The 24,074-nt window shown below is 55.3% G+C and overlaps 1 protein-coding gene across 2 annotated transcripts; it reads right to left on the bottom strand.

Moving 5' to 3' along the window:
* Positions 1 to 3,404: 3,404 nt before the first annotated feature.
* EPHB3 (EPH receptor B3) lies at positions 3,405 to 23,474 on the bottom strand. 2 transcript variants are annotated; one of them, XM_081301658.1, is made up of 16 exons: positions 22,896 to 23,474; positions 14,099 to 14,163; positions 12,278 to 12,950; positions 9,786 to 9,941; positions 8,628 to 8,978; positions 8,357 to 8,481; positions 7,970 to 8,129; positions 7,781 to 7,889; positions 7,365 to 7,417; positions 6,233 to 6,355; positions 5,883 to 6,130; positions 5,177 to 5,392; positions 4,916 to 5,065; positions 4,628 to 4,821; positions 4,384 to 4,539; positions 3,405 to 4,278 (listed from the first exon to the last, which is right to left on the bottom strand). In XM_081301658.1, exons 1-16 carry the CDS (start codon positions 23,014 to 23,016, stop codon positions 4,170 to 4,172), a joined length of 3,009 nt encoding a protein of 1,002 aa, XP_081157784.1. In that variant the 5' UTR covers positions 23,017 to 23,474; the 3' UTR covers positions 3,405 to 4,169. The 2 variants fall into 2 exon arrangements, with proteins under 2 accessions (XP_081157784.1, XP_081157783.1); XM_081301657.1 differs by having other exon boundaries at positions 4,916 to 5,392.
* Between the last annotated feature and the right edge of the window lie 600 nt (positions 23,475 to 24,074).

Here is a 24,074-nt window from a genome sequence, read left to right as displayed (position 1 = left end):
CATCCCCTTGTCCTCAGCTCCTTACACTGGAGCTGGTTTTCAGAAGGGCCCAATGAAGATGTGTTGAATAAATGAATGAGTGAGGGAGTGAAGGAAGATATGCACAGGGTCCGACACCAAAAGGGGTCTTGATGGTAATGGGGGCCTCAGCTCCCTCTGCTGGGCATCAGATAACTGGTTACAGAGCCCCCAGCCCTATTCAAGATTAGTTCATGTCCCACAGGACTCAACTTTTCAGCTGTAGCATTTACTTTGACTTGTAATTATATTTAAGTCATTGTATGATGATTTGAATCACATCCCTGACCCCTGTTAGACTTTAAGCTCTTGTAAGCATCAGCTCATCTTGCTCATCACAGTATTCCTAGTGCCCAGGACAGTGTCTAGCACATAGTAGAAGTCTGGTAAATATCTCTTCAGAGATGAGTGAATATTCCTTCAGCAACTTGCCCTTAAGGAGCTTCAGAATTCTCATTGCCTTCAAACCACCCAGACCCCAGCAGCTCTATCCTAGGAACTGGGCTAAGCCAGCATCCCCATGGGGGGGGCATATTTCTTTGCTCTTTTTGTTTCCTCCCCCTCTTCCCTTTCAGAGGGAGCCCCTGACCTCTCCCTTTCAGAGGCCTGAATGGGGTTGTAGACTCCTCTGAGTGCCTTGGTTTATTTGGTTCCTAATACATGCCAAGCTCTTCAGCATTTTCCTATCTGTTTCTATATTTTGTTTAAAGTTCATGCTAATAAAAAAATAGCTAACATTTTTAAGCACTGACTACCATCTGGGCATATGCTTTACATGTATTAACTGATTTAACACTGGTAACAGTGTCATGAGATAGAAATGATTACTATACCCTTTTATAGATGAAGGCATTGAGACAGAGGGGTCAACCTGCAAGGTCATAGATTAGAAAGAATAGAGCTGGGCTTTGAACCCAGGTCTGTCTGTGCTCTAAATCTGCAAACCTTCCTACAGCATTACCCCAGCTGCCCCAGATCTCCCTAGTTCTAATCCAGGGTCTGGCTACCCAGGTTTAGACCTCAGGTGGAGTGAGGGAAGGGAGGCAGAGGAGCAGCTCCCCTTTAACACCCTCCTCTCACCCACTGGCTTCCCTTTTTAAGCATTAACTTAGGAGATTTAATTTTCTGCCCCCAGAGCATGTAATTAACCAAGACTAGACAGACAAAAACCTCATTCCCTTTCACCCTTATCTGCTGTCAGGAAAGCCAGACCTTTCTGGGGTGCTCTCTTTCTTCCTCTGCTCTATAACCCCTCCTGGGTTATAGAGTTAGGAGATGGCTTTTCTCCTTCCTTCTTTGCATCCTTTCTCCCATCTTTTCTCTGTCACAGGAAATTCTCAGGATACATGGATTGGGAGGTGGGACAGAGGGGGTGGTGGAGTGATTGAGGACAGTGAGCCTGAGTAAGAGAGGTGGTCCTGGGCTCGTTGATTAAGTGTATGTGCCCCTGGCTGCTGATTCCGGGTAAGAGGCAGGAGAGGGGTGCACATGAAAGGGCAGATGACTGCACATACGAAGGAGATACATGGCGTGCCTACAGGGCACAAATCCATAGAGCACCTATACATCCCGGGGTCTGGGCTCAAGATGTCCCTCGAGATCTTCAGCCTGGGGAGCACGAACCAGACTTCTCCCTCCTGGGCACCCTCCTCAGATGGCGCTCAACGACCACGATCCCGCCCTCCCTGTGGACCCAGTAGGGGGCGATGTCACACCTCTACCCGTAGAGACCCTCGCCCCAGCATCTCCGCGCTTGGCACCCAGATTCTCGCTCTATGGTCCAAGTAATGAGATAGGACGGTGATGGAGTCACCCTAGGAGAATGGGCCACGGATCCTTCACCTAGCCCTGAGTCTCAGGAGTGGGATTGGACAGGAGCAGGAGCTGGGCGCACCCTCTCCCCTTTATCTGAGTCCTTAGCTGGAAATGCACAGCGGGGTGTGCCGGACGCCATTCAGCTCCTTGTCCCCTCCCCAGGCAGCCGCAAACACCTCGAGCTGTTGACAGCTCCGGCGCCTGGGCCCAAGGGCGACCTCCGGCCCTGCATGTCCCCAACTGGGAGAAGGAGGAGGCCTCCGCGGAAGGGTTCCTGCCCATCCCCCCTCCCGGAGCCTGGGGGATGCCGAGCCACTGGGCTCCTCCCCCGGGCCGGCCACTGCCTCGCAGCGCTGGGCTCCGTGGGGGGAATGCTAAGGAGGCGGAGGCGAGAGCTCGCGGCAAGGTTGCCTAGGGGCGGGGGCGGCCGGGCAAGCCCTCGCCACCAGTCACCGGCTGACGCGTCTCCCGTGGCAGGACAGAACCCGCAACATCGCGACGCCGCGAGGCCTCATTGTCTTGGTCTCTTGCACCCGAAAGAGCGACCGATCGTGTGTTTCGAGGTTTAGGGCTCCGCCACCCTAATTAGAATCTCCCCAGGAAGCTCTGTCTGGAAGCGACCGGGGAGATGGGCGGGGCCGCCACAGTGAACCTCCCGCCTAAGTGGCGCAGCGTGTGTCCAGGCCTCTAAGACTACCAGGTCCCGCCCAGCGACACTCCAACTTAGGATAGGCAGGTATCTCGGAAACCTTTCCACGCCCACCAAAACATACAGTCCAAGGGCTCCTCCTGACACCGAGATGACTGCAGCTGCCTCCCCTTCTTTTGTTAGTTGGTCCAAGGGGCCTGTGGCCGCCCCCACGCTTTCTCCTTTTGGCTTCCCGAGACTGTTTTCCTAACCCTCTTCCTGGCTTCTGTTATTTATCCCTGAACCTTTCAAGTGAGCAGGCAGCCTCGGTGGGAATCCCAGCCTCCGCCTCACTTACTGGCTCAGGACTTCTGACAAGTTACTTAACCTCTCCCTTTCCTCTTCTGTAAAAAGGAGACAAAAATACTTCCTTCCCAGGCTGGATCGTTGTGAGATTAAACAAGATCCGGGTATAATTGGGGCATTTAGCCCTGTGCCTGGGCACAGTCAGTGCTCCACGAAGAATAGCCAGGTTTCTTGTTTTCCACCTGTGAATGTCAGTGGCTCACTCCCCTTTGTTCTTGGCCAGTGACCCTGGGAACTGATCAACACACTCCCCTTCTGGCCACTCCTTCAGCCACAATGGGTGTGAGAGGAATCTGTAAAACACCATCTAGATTTAGGTGTCTGCCCCACCCAAGGAAGGCCAGGGCCTTAGAAGGTGCAGCTCTGGAGGAGTTTGCCCTCCAGGCCTCTGCACCACTTCTGAGAAGTCAGCTAGATGATCAAAACAACGAGGCAAAAGAAACTGGGCTTGGAAAGGCCTGGATCTGGTCTCCCCAAGACTGGGGAGAATGGCGAAGGGATTAGAAGCCAGGGATTTGGAACTGGAGGGAATTAAGGAATCTTGCTTTGGGAGAAGGAATGAGAAGGGGCAAGAGAATCATCTTATTGCCTTTATTCCGCTGTTGGCCCAGTTGGCCCCCCTGCGGGGCACACGGCCAAGCTTTGCACACTCATCCATATTCTCTGTGCAGGCCAGTGCGTGCACACACACACACACACACACACACACTCACACACATCCCATCTCTGGCTCTGAGAGTCAGTCTCTGGGGGGCAAGGGGCTGATCCTCTGCCTGCCCCTGCCTGCCCTTTTATGACAGCACCAAGGGCGGGGGTGGGGGCAGGGCCCTCAGCCCCCAGAACAAGTCCCTGTGCAAACTGGAGGTGCCAGCTGGCTTTAGGATGGGTGTCACATTTCCCCATTCCTGGAGTCCCTTCCTCCAGTTCCTGAGGGAGGGACTATTCTCTGCCTACCTGGGGGGCCAGACCCTGCCAGGGCTGGGCCCTGTGGAACCCAGGCTTACCCCCCCCCCCACCTGACCCTGCCAGGACCTCCAGCCTGAAGAATAGCCAAGTCTGAGGTTGTGGGGATCCCCTACTGGAGAGCAGGAAGGCCTGGGCCCAGAGGCATCTGGGGAGGGGTCATCACCCCCTCTCCTAATCCATCTTCAATATGAAGAGGTTTGGGGCACACTTCCTGGGGAGGGAGCACAGGCCTGGAGAAGTCCTAGCTTGGGCCTTCCCCAAACTTCCATCTTCTGGGCCACAGCCTAAGGCCAGGCATCCAAAAGTCCAAAAGTCCAGCTGGCTAGTTGGAGTCCCTGCGCAGTCCTGGGGGGGCACCCCCAGTAGGAGCTGGGTGTCAGACCTGCACAGGCAGTGTCTGGTTCATCTGCAGCCGCATGTCCTGAATACTGCTGAGGATTTTCTTCTGGTGGCCAGCCAGGGTGACCCCAATCCGGAGCAGATCTCTGCAGATGGAGTAAGGGCAAGGTCAGTCCCTTCCCTCTTGCCTGCCACCCTGGGCCCAACCCAGAGCCCTCTGCCTTGCCCTTCCAAATCAGAGGTGCACTTACTCTGCAGTCATCTGGGCCACCAGGTCAAAGGATGCAAACCCCGCACTGACGAAGCTCTCCTTGTAGCGCCCCATCTTGATGGCATCCAGCCAGTCACCGACTGTTGTGAAGGTTGTGTAATCTGGGACTGTGCGGTCCAGGAGGGGCTGTGACATGCTGTGGGAGAAGATAGTGACCTGGTGAGTCCTGAGAGCAGGAGATGCAAGGATAGGACACCTGGCTTGAGGAGAGTGGGGGTACTGACCCAGACTGGGCACTGGCGATGACCTTGAGGCTGGCAGCATTGCGAATGAGTTTGTCCAGGGTGTTGACGATCTGGGAGAATTTGGGCCTGAGGTTCCGGTCCCGCACCCAGCAGTCCAGCATAAGCTGGTGCAGTGCTGTGGGGCAGTCCATGGGTGGTGGCAGCCGATAATCCTGCTCCACGGCATTGATGACCTGGGCCAAGGGCAGGGAAACCCAGAGTAAGCCACCACTCCACTCCCCAGTCAGCTCCCACCCACCTGACCACTCTGGCTTGTCCCCCACTCACATCCTGGTTGCTCATGTCCCAGTAGGGTCGTTCTCCATAGCTCATGACCTCCCACATGACAATTCCGTAGCTCCAGACATCACTAGCAGAGGTGAACTTCCGATATGCTATTGCCTCTGGGGCAGTCCAGCGGATGGGGATCTTCCCGCCCTGGTGAGGGGGGCACACGCCCTTCACCCTGTGACTCGTGGCTGCCCCCCAGCCTTGAGCCCTTGCCTGGTTGAGCCCACCCCCAGATTCCCTCCCAGCTGCTTCCTGTACCAGGGAGCTGGTGTAGGTGGGATCGGAAGGGTCATCCTCCAGGAAGCGAGAGAGGCCAAAGTCTGAGACTTTGCAGACCAGGTTGCTGTTGACAAGGATGTTGCGGGCAGCCAGGTCTCGGTGCACATAGTTCATCTCAGACAGATACTTCATGCCAGCGGCAATGCCCCGCAACATGCCTACCAGCTGGATGACTGTGAACTGTCCATCGTTGAGCTGGGGACAACAAGCAGGCTCAGTGGGCCTGTGGTTCTCTCTTGGCCCATGGCCTGCCTGCTTGGTCACCTGCCCTCTCTAAGTCCTCAGAGATCATACTTCATCTAACCTGCACACATGTCCAGAATGTACTGACTGTACATAGTATTGAGCAGCTTGATACAAGATGTATCAAGCATCTTGTACACAAAAACTCATTTAATTCTCATGAGGACCCAGAAGCTTTTACCCTTCCCATTTTATAACCAAGGCAACTGAGAGGCAGAAAGATTGAGTGACTTGTCTCAGGTCACACAAGCAATCAAGGGCAGAGTCAGGATATGACCTCCGATTGTTCTGGCTCGGAAGGCCTGGCTATTTCCCTACACCATGCCACCTCAATAAATTTTTATAGACTTTGAATAGGGTCTCTCTGACTTGTGGGAGGTGGCAATTGGCCTGATCCAGTTCTCTGGAGGGGTAAAGGAGAGGGGCTGGGGTTGGCTCTTACCCGCAGGAAGGAGTCCAGTGCACAGTTCTCCATGAACTCAGTGAGGATCATGACAGGCCGACTTTTGGTGACTACACCCTCCAGCCGGATTATGTTGGGATGGTCGAACTGGCCCATGATAGAGGCCTCACTTAGGAAGTCCCGCCGCTGCCTCTCAGTGTAGCCCACCTTCAGTGTCTTGATGGCCACAAACACCTCCCGGCGGCCAGGCTGTTTCAGCCGACCCCGGCACACTTCCCCAAACTCCCCTGCAAGACATAGGGTGCAGGCCATAAGCTACTTCTGGAATCATCCCAGGAGTGACCCAGCCTCTTCAGTCTCTCATCTACACTCCGCCTCAGAGAACTCACCAGCTCCAATCACCTCTTCGATTTTGACGCAGGACACATCAATCTCTTTGGCAAACTCCCGCACAGCCTCATTGGGGTCTTCGTAGGTAAAAGGGTCAATATAAACCTTCATTCCAGGAGCAACTGGAGGGGGAAGAGGTGGGCGTGAGAGAGTGACAGAGCTTCAGGCCAAGTATGGGAAGGGAACTGCTCAATCCTCAACCTCAGGTCCAGAGACCCTGCCCAGACGATGAGCCTCAAGGGAGCATGCGCCACAACCTCTCTACTGAGCTCTCTCCCCGTTCCCAGCGGATGCCCTGACCCTCCCTCCCTACCCCAGACAAGAGAACACTTAGGGACCATAAGAGCCGTATACCCAGGATTCTTCTCCTAGTCGCCTCCTCCCTCATCTCTCATCATGTCCAAACCTCTCTCAGATTCAGCCCTCCCCGGGTTCCCACTGCCCTGACCTTGTCCAGCCTTCAACACTCAGACTATTGCAATAGCCTCCCAGCTGGGCTCTCTGCCTCTGGACTTTTCCCACCAAGCTACCTGGCATCTTCCTGAAACAATACCTCCATTGTCTTCCTCCACAGCTTAAGAGCCTTCCCAATTACCTGTGGTGAAGTCAAGCCCAAACTCTGCCTGCCTTTCACGACCCTCCAAGGGCTGGCCTCACTCTCCAGCCTAGCTTCCAGCAGCTGTCAAGCAGTCTTCTCACTGCTCCCAGGCGGCCTCCCCACACCCTCCCACTTCCTTCCAGAGGCTCCTCCAGCTAGGAATGTTCTCCCCACCTCTCCAACGCTATTCACTCCACCACCTCCTCCAGGAAGCCTTCCTCTTCTCTGAACTCTTACTGCCCTTGACCACAGGAACAACCAACTTAACACTTAATTGTTCTCTAATTGTTTCCTCTGCACACACACACAGCACCTCCTTTTCCCCATAGAATGAACTAACTGCCTTTGGTGTAGGGGTTAGATCTCTCTCAACCTTGGGACTAGCAAGTGTGAGAGAGGGATGCTCGGGGTACCTGGAAATGAGGTAGGGGTCAGGAAATGGCACCCAATTATAAGCAATGAAGTCACAAGCAGGGAAGAGCAAGCCCTGTGGGGGCTGAGAGAGCTCAAGGAGGTAGGGATGCGGCACTCACTGTATTGCTGCAGCTTCTCCGTGTATTCCGAATCAGAGCTGTGCCGCTGCCTCCTGGAGGGACAGGGTAGAGGCAGGCCTGAGACAAGTCCCATAGCTCCCTTTGTTCAGGGGGCTCTCTAACAGGGCAGAGTGCACCAGAGAGGGCCCTGTGCCTGGTCCCAAGGTTGGTAGTAACAGCCACCTCTGGGTCTCTGGACAGGGACTCAGAGCTCAGTCCCTGGGGGCAGGGGAATAGGACAGGAGAATGGCATGGGATGGACTGGGGCAGGTCTTTCTGGGAGAGAACCTGAGCCCAGGAAGGCTGTGGCTCTGGTCTGGAGGGAGGTGGTGGTCATTCTATGTGGCAGGAGGGCTCTAAAGTGCTCATGGGAAGCTCTAGTCAACCTGTAGGAACAAACACGGGTCTGGGAGTACCTGAGGCAAACAATAGCGATGACCACAACGGCCACCACGAAGACAAGCCCGGCAGTAGCGGAGCCCACAATGAGGGGAAGCTGCTCCTGGAGATGCTGGGCACCAGAACCTGGAGACCAAGGAGGGGCGAATGAGTGGAGGGCAGGAAAGGACAGGCCAAAGCAGGGACAGGCACAGGGGGCAAGGTACCTCTTTCACTCGTGGTCTCAAACTCAGCCGGGCGGCTATACTGCCCATAGCCAGCTACAGTACGGGCACGGACCTGGACCACGTAGCGCGCGTCAGGCCGCAGCCCATCCAGCTGCACCGAGTTTTTCTGGCTGGTCACTGTGGAGGCAATGCCTTCACTCTGCAATGCAGGAGGAAGAAGGCAATCTCAGGTGGGTCCTGAGGCCAACTGGTCTGTCCTCACCCAGGTCACCATGTGGTTCCCTCAGTACTTGAGGTTTTGCTCCCAAGGGCCCCTGCACTACCTGGGGGGTACACTTCTTGGCTCAGTTCAGCCCAAGGTCACCTCCTGCCCATGGAGGCCCTGACCTACAAAGTACTTCATTTCCTGCCCATGGAGGCCCTGACCTTCTCGAAGTACTTCATCTCATAGTCCAGGATGACTCCATTGGGCCGCTCCGGAGGGGCCCAGGACAGGGTCAGGCTGCTCCCTGAGCTGCTGTGCAGGCGTAGCGTAGGCACCTCCGATGGAGCTAGGGAATACCAGGCACTCACCCTGGGTTCCTTGGGTCCTGACATCCCTCAGGATGCAGTTCCCGTGGAACCCCTGGAGGCCCCTTGGCAGATCCTGGGCAACCTGGAAGTTGACCCAGGCCACCCTCCTGTGTTCCCTCCTCACCAGCCTGGTTGGTGGTGATATTCACAGCTGCAAATCGGGGTGGCAGAGGGCTCTTGCCAGAGACACCGTTGACCGCCTGCACCTCAAAGGTGTAGCGTGTGTGGGCCAGCAGATGGCTGATGTGGACCCGGCGCTCTGTCAGGCCCAGCTGCCGAGGCACAAACTCCACGTTGTCATCACAGCGTGAGCAGGTTGAGGGTCCCCCGACCCCGGTACCCCCACGGCACTTTTTGCAGATGACATTATACAAGAGGTCATCCCGGCCACCAAGGTCCCGGGGCTCACTCCACTCAAGGATCAGTGAGGTCTCATTCACATTGGAGATCACACCCCTGGGTGGAGATGGCACCGCTAGAGGGACAAGTAGAAAAAGCAGTGAGCAGGGGACCCTAGGTGTACCCTTCAGCCCAATGTCCCTAGACACTTGTCCTGCCTCTGCTTTATAATCCGAATACTCTTCCTACAATTCTTCCCTGGGCAGACTCCTGTTCATCCTTCAAGACTCCACCACGCAATGTCACCTCCTCGTGGAAGCCTTCCTTGATTCATCCACTCCCCATCCTGTGTAATCCCATAACACAATTCCTGGGCCACTTTCTGGCCCAGCTCTTATACATATGGTCATTACCTATTTTTACATCTGTTTCTCTCACCCAGTTCTGAGTTTCTCTGAGTTCATTTACTCTCCCATGTCCCCCATACCCAGCACAATGCTCAGCAGCCCCAAAGCCAGAGCAAGGATAAAGCTGGATACCAGCCTGCACTAGGGTGTGAGGTTAGAGTTGGGCTGAGAGAGAAGCAGTCCTACAACAGGAAGGGTCAAGGGACTAGTGCACTCCGCCTGGCTAGAAGCTAGAGGGTGCTTGTGAAATGGTGGTGACAGAGATGAGCCAGTGGATTTCCTAGCTTTGCCATCTGGCATCATCTAGCCTCTGAGCCTTGGTTTCCCCATCTGGAAGATGGGGCTATAGGCAGGACCCTAGGAAGGCCTACAGAGCCTCTTCAGGCTGTCAGGCTCATCACCCCCACCCCCTTTTTCCACTTTGGAAGAGGAAGTCTCGGGCAGGTTCCCATAGAGTTGTGGAGAGGGGCCCAGAGGACAACCCCAACCCGGGCCTCACAACCAGGTCCACACACCCAGGTCCTGCGTCAACTCACTGGTACAGGCGCTGTCTGCGGAGTCCGAGTCAGCACGGTAGAAGTTATTGTGGCAGGTGCAGATGCTGGCGGCCGAGGAGGTGGTACGGCTATTGGCGGGGCAGGGGAGGCAGGGCCCCTCTCCTTGCTTTGCCTTGTAACTCCCAGAGGGACAGGCTGTGGGTGAAAGGATGGTCACCTCCCTTGCTTGAAGACACCAAGCCTCCACACATACGTGAGAACCTGGCCCTTGTCCAGCCCAGGTATTGGCCCCTCCACCTCCTAGACTGTGGGGGCGATGCTGGGATTGCCTGGCTCCTGCTCAGCTACAAAAGGCCCTTTGGACCATGGAAACCCCACGTCAGCGGATTCCTCCCTGCCCCTGCCCCCCTCACCCCCACCTCAGGGCCTCATGAAGACGTCAGCCCCATCACCTGGATAGCCTGGGCTTGTCGAGGCAAGGCAGAGAGAGCGGAGGAAGAGGAGGTGGTCGGGGAAGAGACCACCAGCGAACTCTGTCACCCTGTACTCTGCTGAGATGCCCCCCCAAATTCACTTATGAGGACCCTCAAGGCCACCCTTCCACTGCCAGAAGTAGGTAGGGCCTCTTCTGTAGAGGCTGCCCAGTCTGACCTCTGCCCCACCCTCCAGAGGCAGGGGAGCAACTCCTTTCTGCCCCTGACAGGGATGGGCATGGCTGAGGAGGGGTGAGGAAAGGAGGGGGAAAAAAAGCAGGCACGAAGGCTGGGGTCACCTGGAGTTCAGAGGCCTCCACCAGGGGACTAATCCCAAAGTGAATCCACAGCCTGAATATCCCTTCTCCCTGTCTTCTCCTGCCATTTATACTTGGTCCCCTGGACATGAGTGCTGTAGAGTTCTGATACCTGGGATTGCTATATGAGTTATTATTCAGATTGGAATATTTTCAGTGAAAGGGGGCACTAGGAATAATTATGTTAGTGTGGTGGACACGATCCAAGTTAAATGGACACACTAAGGTGCACCATCAGCCTATCCACATGATGACCTCTGGCAGGGGGTCTGCTACATAATGCCAGGAGTCGGGGCTGTGCCCTCCTCTGGGGCTTAATCTCCCCTCACGAAGGTGATATTCCATCCCAGCTCTTTGAGCCAGTGGGGGAGGGGGCAGAGGCCAGGCCAGCCTGGTTGCTATGGGAACTAGCGTGCATTTCCTGCCAGGGACCTGCAGAGTGTTAGCCCCTCTTCAGGCTGTCAGGCTCATCACCCCCACCCCCTTTTTCCACTTTGGAAGAGGAAGTCTCGGGCAGGTTCCCATAGAGTCGTGGAGAGGGGCCCAGAGGACAACCCCAACCCAGGCCTCACAACCAGGCCCACATACCCAGCCCCCTCACACCAAGGGCAATGGCAAGAGCCATCTCCCACACCTCCAAGCAATGACTGCAAGCCCCAGGGAAGAGGGTTGGGCAGAGGGAATGGAGGACAAGGCCTTTGGGCACCTTGTCCTGCATGCCACAGCCCTGGAAGGGTCGTCAGGGCCAGCACCCATATTCCCGAGCTATGAGGCCTACAGTATAGACTGCTCTGAGACTTGACTTCCTCATTGGTGAAGGAGGAGATAATGGGAATCCACCTTATGAGGTTGTGGTGAGGGTCAATGAGGGCTCCGCGTGAACAAGTTTTATAACTGGGAAGCCTAAGGTTGTGAGGCTTGGCTAGCCTCCTAACCTCCTCGTGCATAAAATAAGGAGTGAACAATCCCTGTCTTCCAAGCATCCCTGTGCTCCTGAGGCCAGTGAAATGGTGTCTGTGCTTATCACAGGCCAGGGCAGGATCACTCATTCACCCCTCACCACAACCCTAGGAATCCTCAGGGCCAAGGAGTCCTCATGCCCCTGTTTTGCACAAGGAAACCAAGGTTCAAAGAGTTAAGTACCTTGCCCAAGGTCACATAGGAGGAAAATGACAGAGTCAGGACTCATGACTTGAGGGGCTGAGCTCCTGGATATTGTGCCATATACACCACCTCTTAAGGAGATGAGCCATAAGAAAAGAGGGTCAAGCACGAGGTGCCCACAGCCCTTCTCCTCTCAGCTCTGAAGCCCATCTAGAATTTCCAGGGTGAATCTACATGGAGGTTAGGACAAAGCAGGCACCTCTGCCAGTCTCCCAAGTCTCTGCCCAGGTTCTCCAAATGCCTGCTTGTCAAGGATTCTCTGTCTCTCTTCCTCTAATTTCATTCTCTCTCTTTTTTTTCCCCCACAGTGCTGGGTATCAAACCCAGGGCCTCATGCATGCTAGGTAAGTGCTCTGCCACTGAGCTACATCCCCAGTCCTCCTTTTTTCTCTTCTCGTTCTCTCTCCTATCTCTCTCCTTGCACCACGTTCTCCACATCTGCTACCCACTCTTTCCTTTCCTCTCTCCACCTCACACAAGAAGCCAGGTCTTCTAGTCAGATAGGAAGACTGGCTAGGAAGTATGGCTGTGGCCAAGCCCTCCCTGCCCCTCCTCCCCCGGGCCAGCCCCCACTCACGGCGGCACTGGGACTCCTTGGCAGCTGGCTCATGGCCAGTGGCACAGGTGCAGGCGCCCACAGGCACCATCCACTCCCCGTCGCCATTGCAGTAGAGCTTGAGGGGCACCGACACCTCCACAGCATTAGGGATGCAGGTGCCAGGAGCAATGACCAGCGAGGTGGGCTCGGCCCCAGTGAGGGTCTCAGGGAAGAGTGCGAAGCCTGCAGTGGTGGATGCACACTTCTTGTAGAAGGCGCGCACGGAGATGAGCGACATGCAGGCACCCTGGTCCTGGAAGGCCAAGTAGAAGCCGGCCTTGGAAAGCGGCCCAAAGCTGCGCACCTTGGTGTTGACCCGACCTGCATCGAGCCGTGAGAAGCTCTCATCCGGTGCAATGGTGTCCACTTTCACATAAGGGTTCTCCATCCAGAACGGGGAGGAGGCTGAAGCCACATCACTGTCAGCCTCATAATAGAAGAGGTTGAAGGTCTCCTTGCAGGAGCCAGGGATGTTAGGGATGCTGTTGCAGTCACGCACAGTGAACTTGAGCTCCACGTAGACCCGCTGCACGTCCCGCCTCCAGATGAATCCCGTGCGAAGCCAATTGTTCTGGCTCGACTCACGCACGTTGCACACCTGATAGGTGCGGATGGGGTTCATGGCCTCGTCATAGCCACTCACCTCCTCCCACTGGGCACAGACCAAATGAAAAAGACAGAGTGAGCACCAACATTTTCCAAATGCTTACCACATACCCAAATCTGCTACCTTGACTTCACAAAGATGCTTCCATGTGTGTGGCTGAGCACAAACTATGAGTTCAAATCCCATCTTTTTGCTCGATTTATGACTAAGTCACTTCATCTCCCTGTGCCTCATTTTCCCCATTTGCAACATGGGAACAACTAAAATGTGTATGGAATAAATGTTTTTAACTGAATCAAGTATCTAGTAGAAGGCTGAGAACTGGTAAGTACCATATGAATATTAGCTATAATATTTATTATCTTTAGGCCTCAGTTTCATCACCTATAAAATGGGGTTGATTGGAATTAAATGAGGCTATGAGGAATTAAACCACCCAAGACATGTAACGGGCTTATTAACAGTGCCTGACAGAGGAAGCATTCAATGGATCCTGGCTGTGGCCACTACCAACACATTTAATCTTCACAAGAACTCCATGAGGAGGAACATCTGTTGTCCTCGCTATAGAGACAAGGAAGTCAAGGCTCATGGGACAGAGAGATTTGCTCAAGCCACAGTTGGGCTGGTGACTCCTGGGCCTACAGTGCCATCATACCCCAGGGGTCCAGGACTTGGCCCAGCCATGAAGGCCATCCAGGGAAGTTAATTAGGATACTGTGGACCTATTTAACAGGGAAGAAATTTAACAGTGAAGAAATGGAGGCCCAGAAAAGTCAACTGCCCTGCCCACGGGTCACACAGCAAGTTGGAGATCTGAAATCAAGATCTCCTGTTCCCTAAGCCATCCATCACTCTTTCCAGGGACTCAGGAAGGAGGGAAATGATCAGGAAAGGCTGCCAGGTGGGGGAGGGGAAGGCATAAGGAACAGGTTGAAGACTGGCTGAGGGGCAATGGGACAAAGACAGTGCATGGGGGAGGGCACAGGCAGGCAAAAGAGGAGAGATGCAACCACAGAGAAGGCCCAGAAGGTGACAAATGAGGAGGATGGGGATGCCACAGAAGGTGATGGTGACAGATGAGGGCAGAGGCAGCCCCTCTCCAGATGCTGGAAGGGGACATGGATGCTAGGTGGGGGAGGGCAGTGGCCTCGTTAGGCCACAAACACTAAGGGGAGATAAGGAAGTCCTACCCCACTTTCTGGATGAGATGTCCATGCCAACTCAGACGTCACCCATTTTGTGTCCATGAGGGTCTCTGGGAAAACAATAGAAGAAAAAGGTCAGGGGCTGATCTCAGGATGAGGAGGAAGATAAAATCACCCAGAAACAGCCATGACATGAGGTACCATTCCCATCAGGTACCATTCTCCAAATCCCCGGAGTCCCCAGCTCCCTGACTCTAGAGGAGACCCTGCCATGAAATGTCACAGCCCCAAAGATGTCAGGTCCAGCAGGCTGGGGGTGGCTGTCTGCAGCTGACCCCAGGCCTGGGTTAATGAGGCAGGAGCAGAGGCCGTTCACACACCTACGGGCTCCGCTAATCTCCACACAAAGGGGCACACAGGGCCTTTATCCTGGAACAAAAGGCTGTGTGCTTCAGACTCTGGGCCCTGGCCTCCCCTGACTCCATTCCCAATACAAAGGCTCAGCCCCACACACTGCCTGGGGAAGAGGAGGGCAGGGCAGGCCAGAGCCAGCGCCCACCCAGCCACCTACTGGAATGGGGCAAGAATGCTCTTCCAGGGTGGGTAGGGACCACCAAGGCCCAGAACCAGCTCCTAGTAAATGCTGCTTGCAGTCCTTGGCAGAAAGCACTGCCACTCTGTCTCTTCTGTAGAAAACTGATGCCTAGATAAAATAAATGTATCGCTTATGCTAAAACTGCTAGGTCTTGGCGCAAGGGGTTGGAGGGTAGCTCAAATTCAGATCTAGCTGACTCTATAACTAATCCCTTGTACTCAGACTGCAGTATGCCTCTCTGTAAAGGAGGGACAAGAGAAGTCAACTCAGGAGTTACCTCCTCCAGGAAGCCCTCCTTGACCTCTGGGTCAGTGTCAGACACCCTCCTCTGTGCAGGGGCCAAGGGCTTGGCTACATTGCCTATCCTGTATTCTGAGCTGTGGATTTTAGTCTGTTTCCCCTTACTCAGTCACAGAAGGAGCCTATTAATGTCTCTGACATAAACTTGCTCCCCTAGGAAGCTGGCTCTGGGCTCTTGGCTGGAAAAACTCTATTCAAGTTGTTTAGAGCCTTGCTAGGTAGCTGAGGCTGTTCTTGAACTTGTGAAGTAGCTCAATGGTAAAGCCTCCTGGGGTTCAATCCCCAGCACCAAAACAATAAAAAGAAAGAATGAATGAATGAAAAGAAAAAAAAAGTTGAGTCTCTGAAAGACAATGGGATCCCAAGATCAGACCTAGAGGATAGAAAGGGAGGGAAGAGGTGTCATCTCCTTTCCTAGAGCCTAGGAGACAGGGCAGCTGATAGTTCTCCCCTCAACCCTGGGCTGGAATGGGGCAGGGCCACCCTAGAACTTCTGGAGGCTGCTATGCTAAGGGTAAGGCGCCTGAGGATCCCTGCAAGGAGAGACTCAAACCTCGCAGGGTCTCGCTGAGGTTGGTGGACAGGGCATCTGTGGCCCTAGCCCCCTGTGGGAGGCATAGGGGCAGTGGGCAGCAGTCACTCCCTGCAGTTAGTGAGGCTCCCTCTCACTCCCAGTGGCCTATCCCTGGAGGTCTGGGCTGCAGGATGAGCTATCCCAGCCTCCTTGACGGTGGCCTGACAGGCCCCTCTGGCAGACAGACAGACACAGACATTCAGCAGGGGAGCCCTGTAAAGAAGCAGAGATGGGCAGAAGTAGGGGCTCGGTGACAGGCAGGCTGAGCAGGGGCCCAGCTGAGACGCAGGGTGGGCAGCCCGAGCTGGAGGGATGTGCAGAGCCGGCTGTCTGCCGGGATGGCCGGCGGCGGACTACAAAAGACAGTGAGATGGAGAGACAAGGAGGCCCAAGGAGACAGAGACAGAGAGGGAGGTTGCCAAGTGGCCTCTTCCCCAGCCGGCAGCCGGGAGTATTCCTGTCCCTGGGAGCAGCCGAGCCAAGCGCACCCCCTCCCTCAAGTCAGCCAGCCAGCCAGTCCGCCTGCTTGTCTGCCCGCTGCTGCTGCCCGCCCGCCCGCCGGAGCAGGCAAGGGCTCCCACCGCTCCCTCGCGCTGCCTCCCTCCTCCCTCTCCCTCACTTCCTTCTGCTCAGCCTGTGCCAAACCCATCTGGAACTGTTTAAACCCAAATATTCAGCCCCCTCCCCCCTCCAGCCAGATTCCTCCACAGTTTAAAACAAGCCCTGCACTGGCTCTGGGAGGAGGGAGGGGAGGGAGGGGAGGGAGGGACGTGGGGAGGTGGCGCGGGAGGGAGGGGGCGAGGAGGCTCTTCTTTTCTGTTTAATTTCTGGGGAGCCAGGGAGGGAGGGAGGGGATCGGCCCTTGGCCATCGCGCAGCCTTGGCCATCGCTCAATCTCGGCACATTTTTCCCATTAATGAGGAGAGGACTTGGATTTCGAGTCCTATGTGCCTGAGGAAGGGCTCCGGTCACCCTGGTGGGGAGAGGGTGGGCCGCTCTCTGTTTCCCCACTTCTGGGGGGGGAGGTGAGGGCTTGATCTCTCCAGCCTGACCAAGATCAGGAGGGAAGGCAAGGACCTCACAGACCCTGCCTGTGTCACAGCCTCCAAAGGGCTTGAGGGGAAGGTATGGGGGTGTCACAGAACCCATCTGACTGTGGCACAGGGAGGGAGAGACCTCTTCTCTGCTGCATGTGTGATGTATGCATGTGTGGTGTATGCATGTGTATGTGCGCGCATATGTGCACATGCTGGGACAGGGGCTGAGGCCCAGGGGCAGAGGGCAAATGAGGAATAAGTGAGCAACCTTCAAACTCTCCCAGCTACCTGCTGCACCCCACCAGGTGGCTGCAAAGGGAGATGAGAGAGGAGGGCCACCGCAGACACAAGGCTCATACTACCCCAAAAAGTCACCAGGGATGTGGACACCAGGACAAGGGTCTTTCTGGAACTGGGGCTTTGCTGCTCAGGAGCAAACCACAGGCATGAAAAGCAGCCACATGGCAGCAGCTGTGTGGCTCTCACCTGTGCACACAGTTGCACACACAGCACACAGTTTGCAGTGGCTGGGCTTGTTCTTCACCACTGGGGCTAAAGAGTGACAAGTCAACACATATGGTGGACAAAAACACACAAAGCCACAGCCACCCGCAAACACACACACACAGCTCCACAGTCTGTCTTTTTCAGACACATAGATGCATATGGTACAAACAGATTAGTCTTCCTTAGACAGTCATCTACAGAGAAGCTTTCTCACACAGAGATCTGGCTTGCCTCAGGCAGACCTGTTCTCACAGCCTTCCTAGGGAAATGCATACCCAACCCAACAGTGCCTCTTCCTTACACACCCAATTGCACACTATCACCAGCCACGAGGCAGAGAGTCCTGAGTGTAAAGTGCAAACACAAAGGCCAGTTTCCCCATACAGACTTGGTGACATGCTCTTACACAGTTACTTGAAAACTACAATTAGATGCCAGGAGCACTGGAACATGCCACAACTCCCCAAAGGAGTATGGAGACACGGGTTTAAGTATCAAAAGTTTGAGGGCTGGGGATGTGGCTCAAGCGGTAGCGCGATCGCCTGGCATGCGTGTGGCCTGGGTTCGATCCTCAGCACCACATACAAATAAAGATGTTGTGTCCACCCAAAACTAAACAATAAATATTAAAAAAAATTCTCTCTCTCTCTCTCTTTAAAAAAAAAAAAAGTTTGAGTTAGTGTAAAGCCTGAGATGAATCTCCATGCACAAACCACACACACACACACACACACACACACACACACCCCACACACACACCAAGCATGTTCTTTATCTGGAATGTCTGCAGTGGTGGAGGAAGAGTTGAGAGAGGGCAGTGCCCCTCATCCAGGTCCCAACTCTGTGACATCTCTTGGTCAGGCAGGCCACTCTTGTAGTACAGAGGTACTGGGGCAGCCTTGGCCACTGGCACTGGGAAGGAGCAAGCCCCAGCCCTGCTTCCTGTTGTCCTGGCTCAGTCAGGAGCTGCCAGTCAGGTCATGGGGCTGGGGGTGGGGCAGGGGCATGAAGATGATTTTGGGTGTGACTGGGTGCGGCCTCCCCAGTATAGCCTCTGCCCAAGCAGCAGGCCACTTTCCTGCCAGCACAATGGTACTGTCTGGAGGACTCCGGAGACCTTGGGGAGGGGGCAGCACCATGAAGAGATTTTGCCTCAGGAGCTCTTGCACATACAAGTCAAGGACCTGGTATAAGGAGGGCATTGTAGGTACACAGGCCTGCCTCCGAGGACCTTGCTGGGCCACCTTGGTGCAAGGGCACCAGCTGTAATCCTGCCACATGCCCTGGTGAAGGGCCAGGGCCACACAACTTTATGAGCTGCCAGACCCCACTGCACCTCCAGGCCCCAAGTCACTCAGAGTACCTCACCCTGGAACAGGAGTGCCACTGAGACCCAGGGAACAAAGAAAAAAAAAATGGAGATGGAAGCAAGAAGCCTCCAGCCTAAACTCCAGACCAGGGACTCTGAGGTAGCAGAAAAGGTCATGTTCTAGGACTGGGCTAGCAGAGTGTGCAGGGACAAGACCGAGGGGCAGGGTCTGAGCAAGAAGGAGCAACCAGGAGCACCACCAATGAAGAGAAGGAAAAAACCCCAAGGCACCCCTGAGGGACCCCCGCTTCCCACCACCACCACGTGGAGTCCCTACCTCAGCCACCAAGCAGAGGGCTCTGGTTCCCAGTTTTCTATCATGCCCCCCACCCCTCTTATGTCACTATGTGTATGTGCTTATAGTTGTAGGAGCCTGAACACTTAGGGTGGACAGCCTGAGAGGAAAAGGGTCTTAGGAGGACCCGGCTATAGGACCTGGAGCACATATATGTTGTGAAGGAGCCTAATTCACCTGGGGCCACCTTTACTTCCTCTGCCACAGTCCCTTGGCCCCCATGTCTGGGACAGCGGGGAAGGGAGCATCACAGAACAGAGAACACACTTTGTCTTTCATTCTTCCTCTCAGATTATGGGGATTTATAATTAAATAAGCCTGAGAGGGAGGAGAAGGGATAAGCAGCCCAGGAAAACCCAAATGCCTCAGTGCTCATCCAGGCACACACGGACCCCATTGCTGGCCCTGCCAGTCAAAGTGGATGGACAGCTAGTCCTCCCATGAGCTCTGTCAGCCCTCACTGCAATGCTGGTCACAGTGGGCTTCGTCAGGGGCTGGGGGTTGAAGGCCATGGGAAAGCTGGCCCCAGGGTAGCCCTTGGGCCAGGGGGCCTCTCCCGCCCCATCAGGTGCCCAGCTGTACCTGCCCGCCCCCCACTGCCCAATCCCGACAAACCAGTTTGACTCAGCACGACAGGCAGGGCTACAATTTTCAAACTATGCAGGCCTGGTGATTCAGCCTCTTCGTGCTGTTTAATTAGTGGAAGACCAGTGGCAGAGGCCTTGCCCACAGCAGCCTCAGCTTCAGCTCACAGCCACTGAGGCCAGAGAGGTGACAGGAGCAGCAGCCCTGGCTAAAGGGAGGGCAGCAATAAGCAAACTGGTTCCCCCAAATACCTGCTGTTGACCCTCCACACAGCTCTGAGGCTCCAGTTCCTGACAAATAGTAATAGGGTGGTGTGGGGGGAACAATGAAATGTGACTCAAAAAATCGACCAAATCACAAAAATGCTGGGCTGTTGTCCCTTCTCAGTTTCTTGTTCTCAGTGGTCACTCCAGCAAGAATGAAAGAGGTAGAAAAGCATAGTGCCTTTTCCCCTTGGGGACAGGTTCCACTGCAGTGACTACTCTGCTAACTGGGCTTGGCTGGAGAGGAAGGTGCTGGCCCCACCTCTTACAATCTGGTAACTGTTTCTCTTTTCACAAAAGGGTATGTTCCCAGCTGGGACCTAACCATCCCTTCTCAGGTGTAAGGGCCCTGTGGCTCAGACACTATTCCCCAGGCCCCATTCATGGTCCCAGAGGGGAGAATGATATTGGCTTCAGAATTGGGGATCATTACTCAAAAGGAGACCGAGTGACAATATGGCTTCATGTCCCTGTGTCTGTGGGTAAACCCCAGGGCAATTTGTGTGTGTGTGTGGGGGGGGGGAGGGGTAATCAATTAGAAGGCAAGGGGAGCTGTGATTCTTCAACTAGGGAGAACAAGGAAAAACCTCAGCCCCATCTGCATGGAAAACTGAGATCCTTGGATGCAGAGTCTTGGTGAACCCCAAGTGTGTAGGGGAGAAAGAGGAATCAGGTGTCAGACAACTTTGACTAGTTTTACATGAGGGGCAGCACCTGTAGCTCAGGGACCCCAGGCCTAAATATAATGACCCAAGTCACAGAGAAACAAAAGGCCAAGGGCAAACCAAATCCTGACAAAGCCAAATGGAACACTGGATGGAGGGAGCTGGATCCCTCTCCTGTAAAGTTTGGGGGTGAGGCGCTTAAGATATCTTTAGTGCAAAGGGACCTACATACCTTCAGAGCTCTGCCCACTGGACACAGCCCAGGAGCTGGAAGTCTACCCATTCCACACTCCGTGTCCCAGAAGAAGGGTGAGGTACAGACAAGAGACCACCAAACCATCTCTCTTCCCATCCCTTCCCTTCTTGGAGCTTCAGGAAAATAAGCTCACCCCATCCTTCCAGACCAGCCTTCCCTTAGTCATTTCTTCCTCCAATCCCTTCCCAACCTCCCTAGGGTAATAATAGAAACAATAATAATAACAACAGCTAATCCTTGAATAACAATGAGGATGTGCTAAGTGCTTTACACATAGAAACCATTCAATCCTCACAACAACTCTGTGAGGTTGGTACCATTATCATCTCATAGTGAGGGAGGACCTAAGGCTCTGTAGGTCCAAGGTCTGGTCCTGGCTGTAGGGGTCAGCACACTGCACCTCCTTTTCTCCCACACACAAATTAAAGACTACAGGGTCTGAGGTGTTCAAAAGCGAGGGCCATGGTGAAAGCCACACTGTAGGCACTGCTACTTTCTAGGGGCACCCTACGTGAATCTGGTCTCAGCCTGGGGCTAGCCCTGACTCCCACTTTACTGTTTCAGCAAGCAAATGGTCCTAATGCCCTCTCCTCCTGGGCTGTTACAGCTGATATCTCTAGTTTAGTCCACCAGCTCCATGGCCTAGGAGGCTTGGACACCAGCTTCTGGCTAGGGCCTGCCTGTGGGGACAGATCTAGGAGATTATGAGGAATGGAAAGGAGGAAGAAAGGGATAGGAAGAGGGATGCAGTGAGGGAGGAAGGGGTGAGCCCTCCCAGGTAGCCCTTGTTCACCAGACCCAAACCACACGCCCACTCCAAACTAGCACCCACCACACCCCACAAGGGTCATGGACTTGACACAGGTGACACACAGCTCCATAAGTGCATGTCTGAGTGTGTCAATGTCACCTCTTCTGGACTAAGACAGACAAAAACCTGGGAACTCAAGCAGGCTCCCTGGCTCACACCCTTAAGGCAATCAACAACAAAGCCCCACACTGGTTTCTCACGCCTGCGATCCTATCACACACATGTGGGTGAGTGTGCGCCAGTGTGGGCGAGACCTCAGTGTGCCTGTCTGAATTTGCATGTGTCCACCCGTGTGAGTCTATCTGTCAGCACAGTGGGCTCAGAGATAAAAGGGGGTGGGAGATTATAGGAACATTTTTCCCCTGGAGAAATTCGAAAGCATCAGAAGCAGATGCCTTCTCTCAAACTGTGTTAAAGATTTTTCCTTCCAACCTTTAACTTTACCTATTGTGAACACAGAAAAGAATCAAGTTACACAAAATTCATGGTTTTTGTTCCTAAACTAAGAAAGTGACTAGATACAAATGCCAAACACTACTGTCTATATTCCAATTTCTTCCAAATTTCTGGGGGTGTCTCTATATATATATTAAGGAAGGCTCCACCCTTCATTTTATAACTACACATTATTTTGGAAAAGGGGGTATTATAAGTGTGCATCCCTATTGTCTGTGATCTGCATTGGTGCCTCTGGCCCTGGGAGGCTGGTGTCAAGTGGCATGCGTGTGAGCTCGCCTGCCAAGGCCAACTACACTCGGGCTGTTCATCCAAGTACAATTATTTGGAAGTTGGAGCTACCCCCTCAGCGGCAGTCTTGGCAGATTTCACAGAACCCACGGAGAAGCCCGGCCTTTTCCCATCGGCTAATGAGTAGCGCACCCAGCCTCGGTGCTACAGGGGCAGAGCCCCGCTGCTTCAGGGGTTCAATGAAATCCAAGCAAGCTCTCAAAGGGTCCTGCCAGAAGGTGGAGGGATAGCCTTAGAGAAGGATGCAACGCCCGTGCACACAGCACCTCGTATGTAGTTGTAGCTCGGTAAACCATAAACAATAACAGGCCCCCGCCTCTCCACCCCCGCAGCCATCCCCTGACAAAGCGGGGTGCACACGCACTCACACTCTCACAGTTAACTCCAGCGGGTTCCTAACCGGTGCCACCTCCCCCCAACCTGGGGAGTCCGGCTTCGCCCCCACCCTCCACAGACCCGCAGCCCCCGCCTCGTCTGATGGGTCGCCCACTCTTCCTCGCCGCTGGGAGGTGCTTGGGCCCTGTTTCCCTGTGGTGAGTGAGGGGTACTCCCACAAAAGCTCAAGGCCAGACCATCACTTTCGGGGACGCTCATCCCGAGTTCCGCTGCTCGCAATCCCCCAACCCGCAGACGGTCGGCAGCGGAGTCAGCTCCAACCTCCGAGGCGGCTCTGGGGGCGTCCTCCCCACCCATCCTTCAGCCCCGAGGCGGGCGCAGGCGGCAAAGCCTCCTCCGACGTGCGCTCAGCGCTTATGGACCCACACCGCGCGAACTACCGGGCCAGAGCTCTGGCGACCCCCGGCACCTTATCCCGGGCGCGCCCCCCGACGCCGCTCACCTTCCAGAGCGCGGCAGCCGGCGGGGAGTAGCAGCAGCGGCAGCAGCAGCAGCAGCAGCTGAGGGAGCAGCGGCAGGAGCCCCGGCGGCGACGGCTGCGGCGGCGGGCGGGCTCGGGCCATGGCCGGGGCGACTCCGGGAGCCGAGCCGGGCCGCGCCGGGCCGGGCCGTGCCGGCGGGGCTGCGTGCACCCGAGAGAGGGTCCGCTTGGCAGGCTCGTGGGTAGGCTGGCTTACGGTCCCAGGAGACCCGGGTAAGAAGGGGTGCAATCCAGGCGGGCGGCTCTGGGACCGAGGCGGCGCCCCGAGCCCGGCGATCCTGAGGGATGCGGGCAGGTCGGTCCCGCGGGAATCCGGACCGACCGGTCCAGGAGGATCCGGGGCGCAGGGTGGCTGGATGCCGAGGACTCCGGGAGGCAGGAGGGAGCAGGTGGTCGTGGTTCGAGGTGCACAGTAATCCGGCAGTCCGCCGGGGGCCCGACTCAGATCCGGGTCTCCGGGTGGGCTCTCGGTCCGGGGTCCGAGCTGGGTTCTTGCTGCGCCGCTCACGTACTCACTTCTGCTGTCCCCAGCTCTGGCGCGGCCGCTCTGGGCGAGAGGGGCGGGACCGCCCGCCTGCCCGTCAACGCCGCAGCCCCTCCCCCAGAGACCTGCCGCCCACTCACAGACCGCCCGGCCCGCTGGCTCGGCCTTGGAGCGCTCAGCTGGAGTTCAGTTGGCGGCACCTCCATCAGGCCCACCCTCGGGGGTCTCGGAGGCCTGGCGTAGGCGGAGCCAAGGAAAAGATGAATTAGATGGGGTGGAGCGATGTTGTCCATCAGAGGAAGAACCCTGCCCCCTGTCTCCCATTGGCGATTAGTAACCAACTTGAGTCCGAGGAGGCGCGGAGCAGATAGAATGAGCTGGGGACGCCCCCCTGTGGCCTGCTGTGCCGTCTTTCTCCAGGCACGTTTAGACCCCAGACTCAGCCACCAGCGGGGGGTCGTCCTCAGCAGCAGATCCGTGACCAGGGTCTTCTAGATGGTTTATTCATTCATTCGGCCGTGCATTTAATCGTTCATTCAAAAATACTTTTAAGCATTCACAATGTGTTAAAGACCGGTCACTGACGGTGCTACCTCAATGGGTAAGACAGGTTTGTGTTATACTAGAGCCAGCTGAGTGGTGGAGGCAGATACCAA

This window comes from Spermophilus citellus (genome assembly GCF_964194105.1).
Source record: "Spermophilus citellus genome assembly, chromosome: 7".
Taxonomy (NCBI): domain Eukaryota; kingdom Metazoa; phylum Chordata; class Mammalia; order Rodentia; family Sciuridae; genus Spermophilus; species Spermophilus citellus.
The sequence above is the reverse complement of the archived record's forward strand: the minus strand, read 5'-3'. Positions and strand labels throughout refer to the sequence as shown.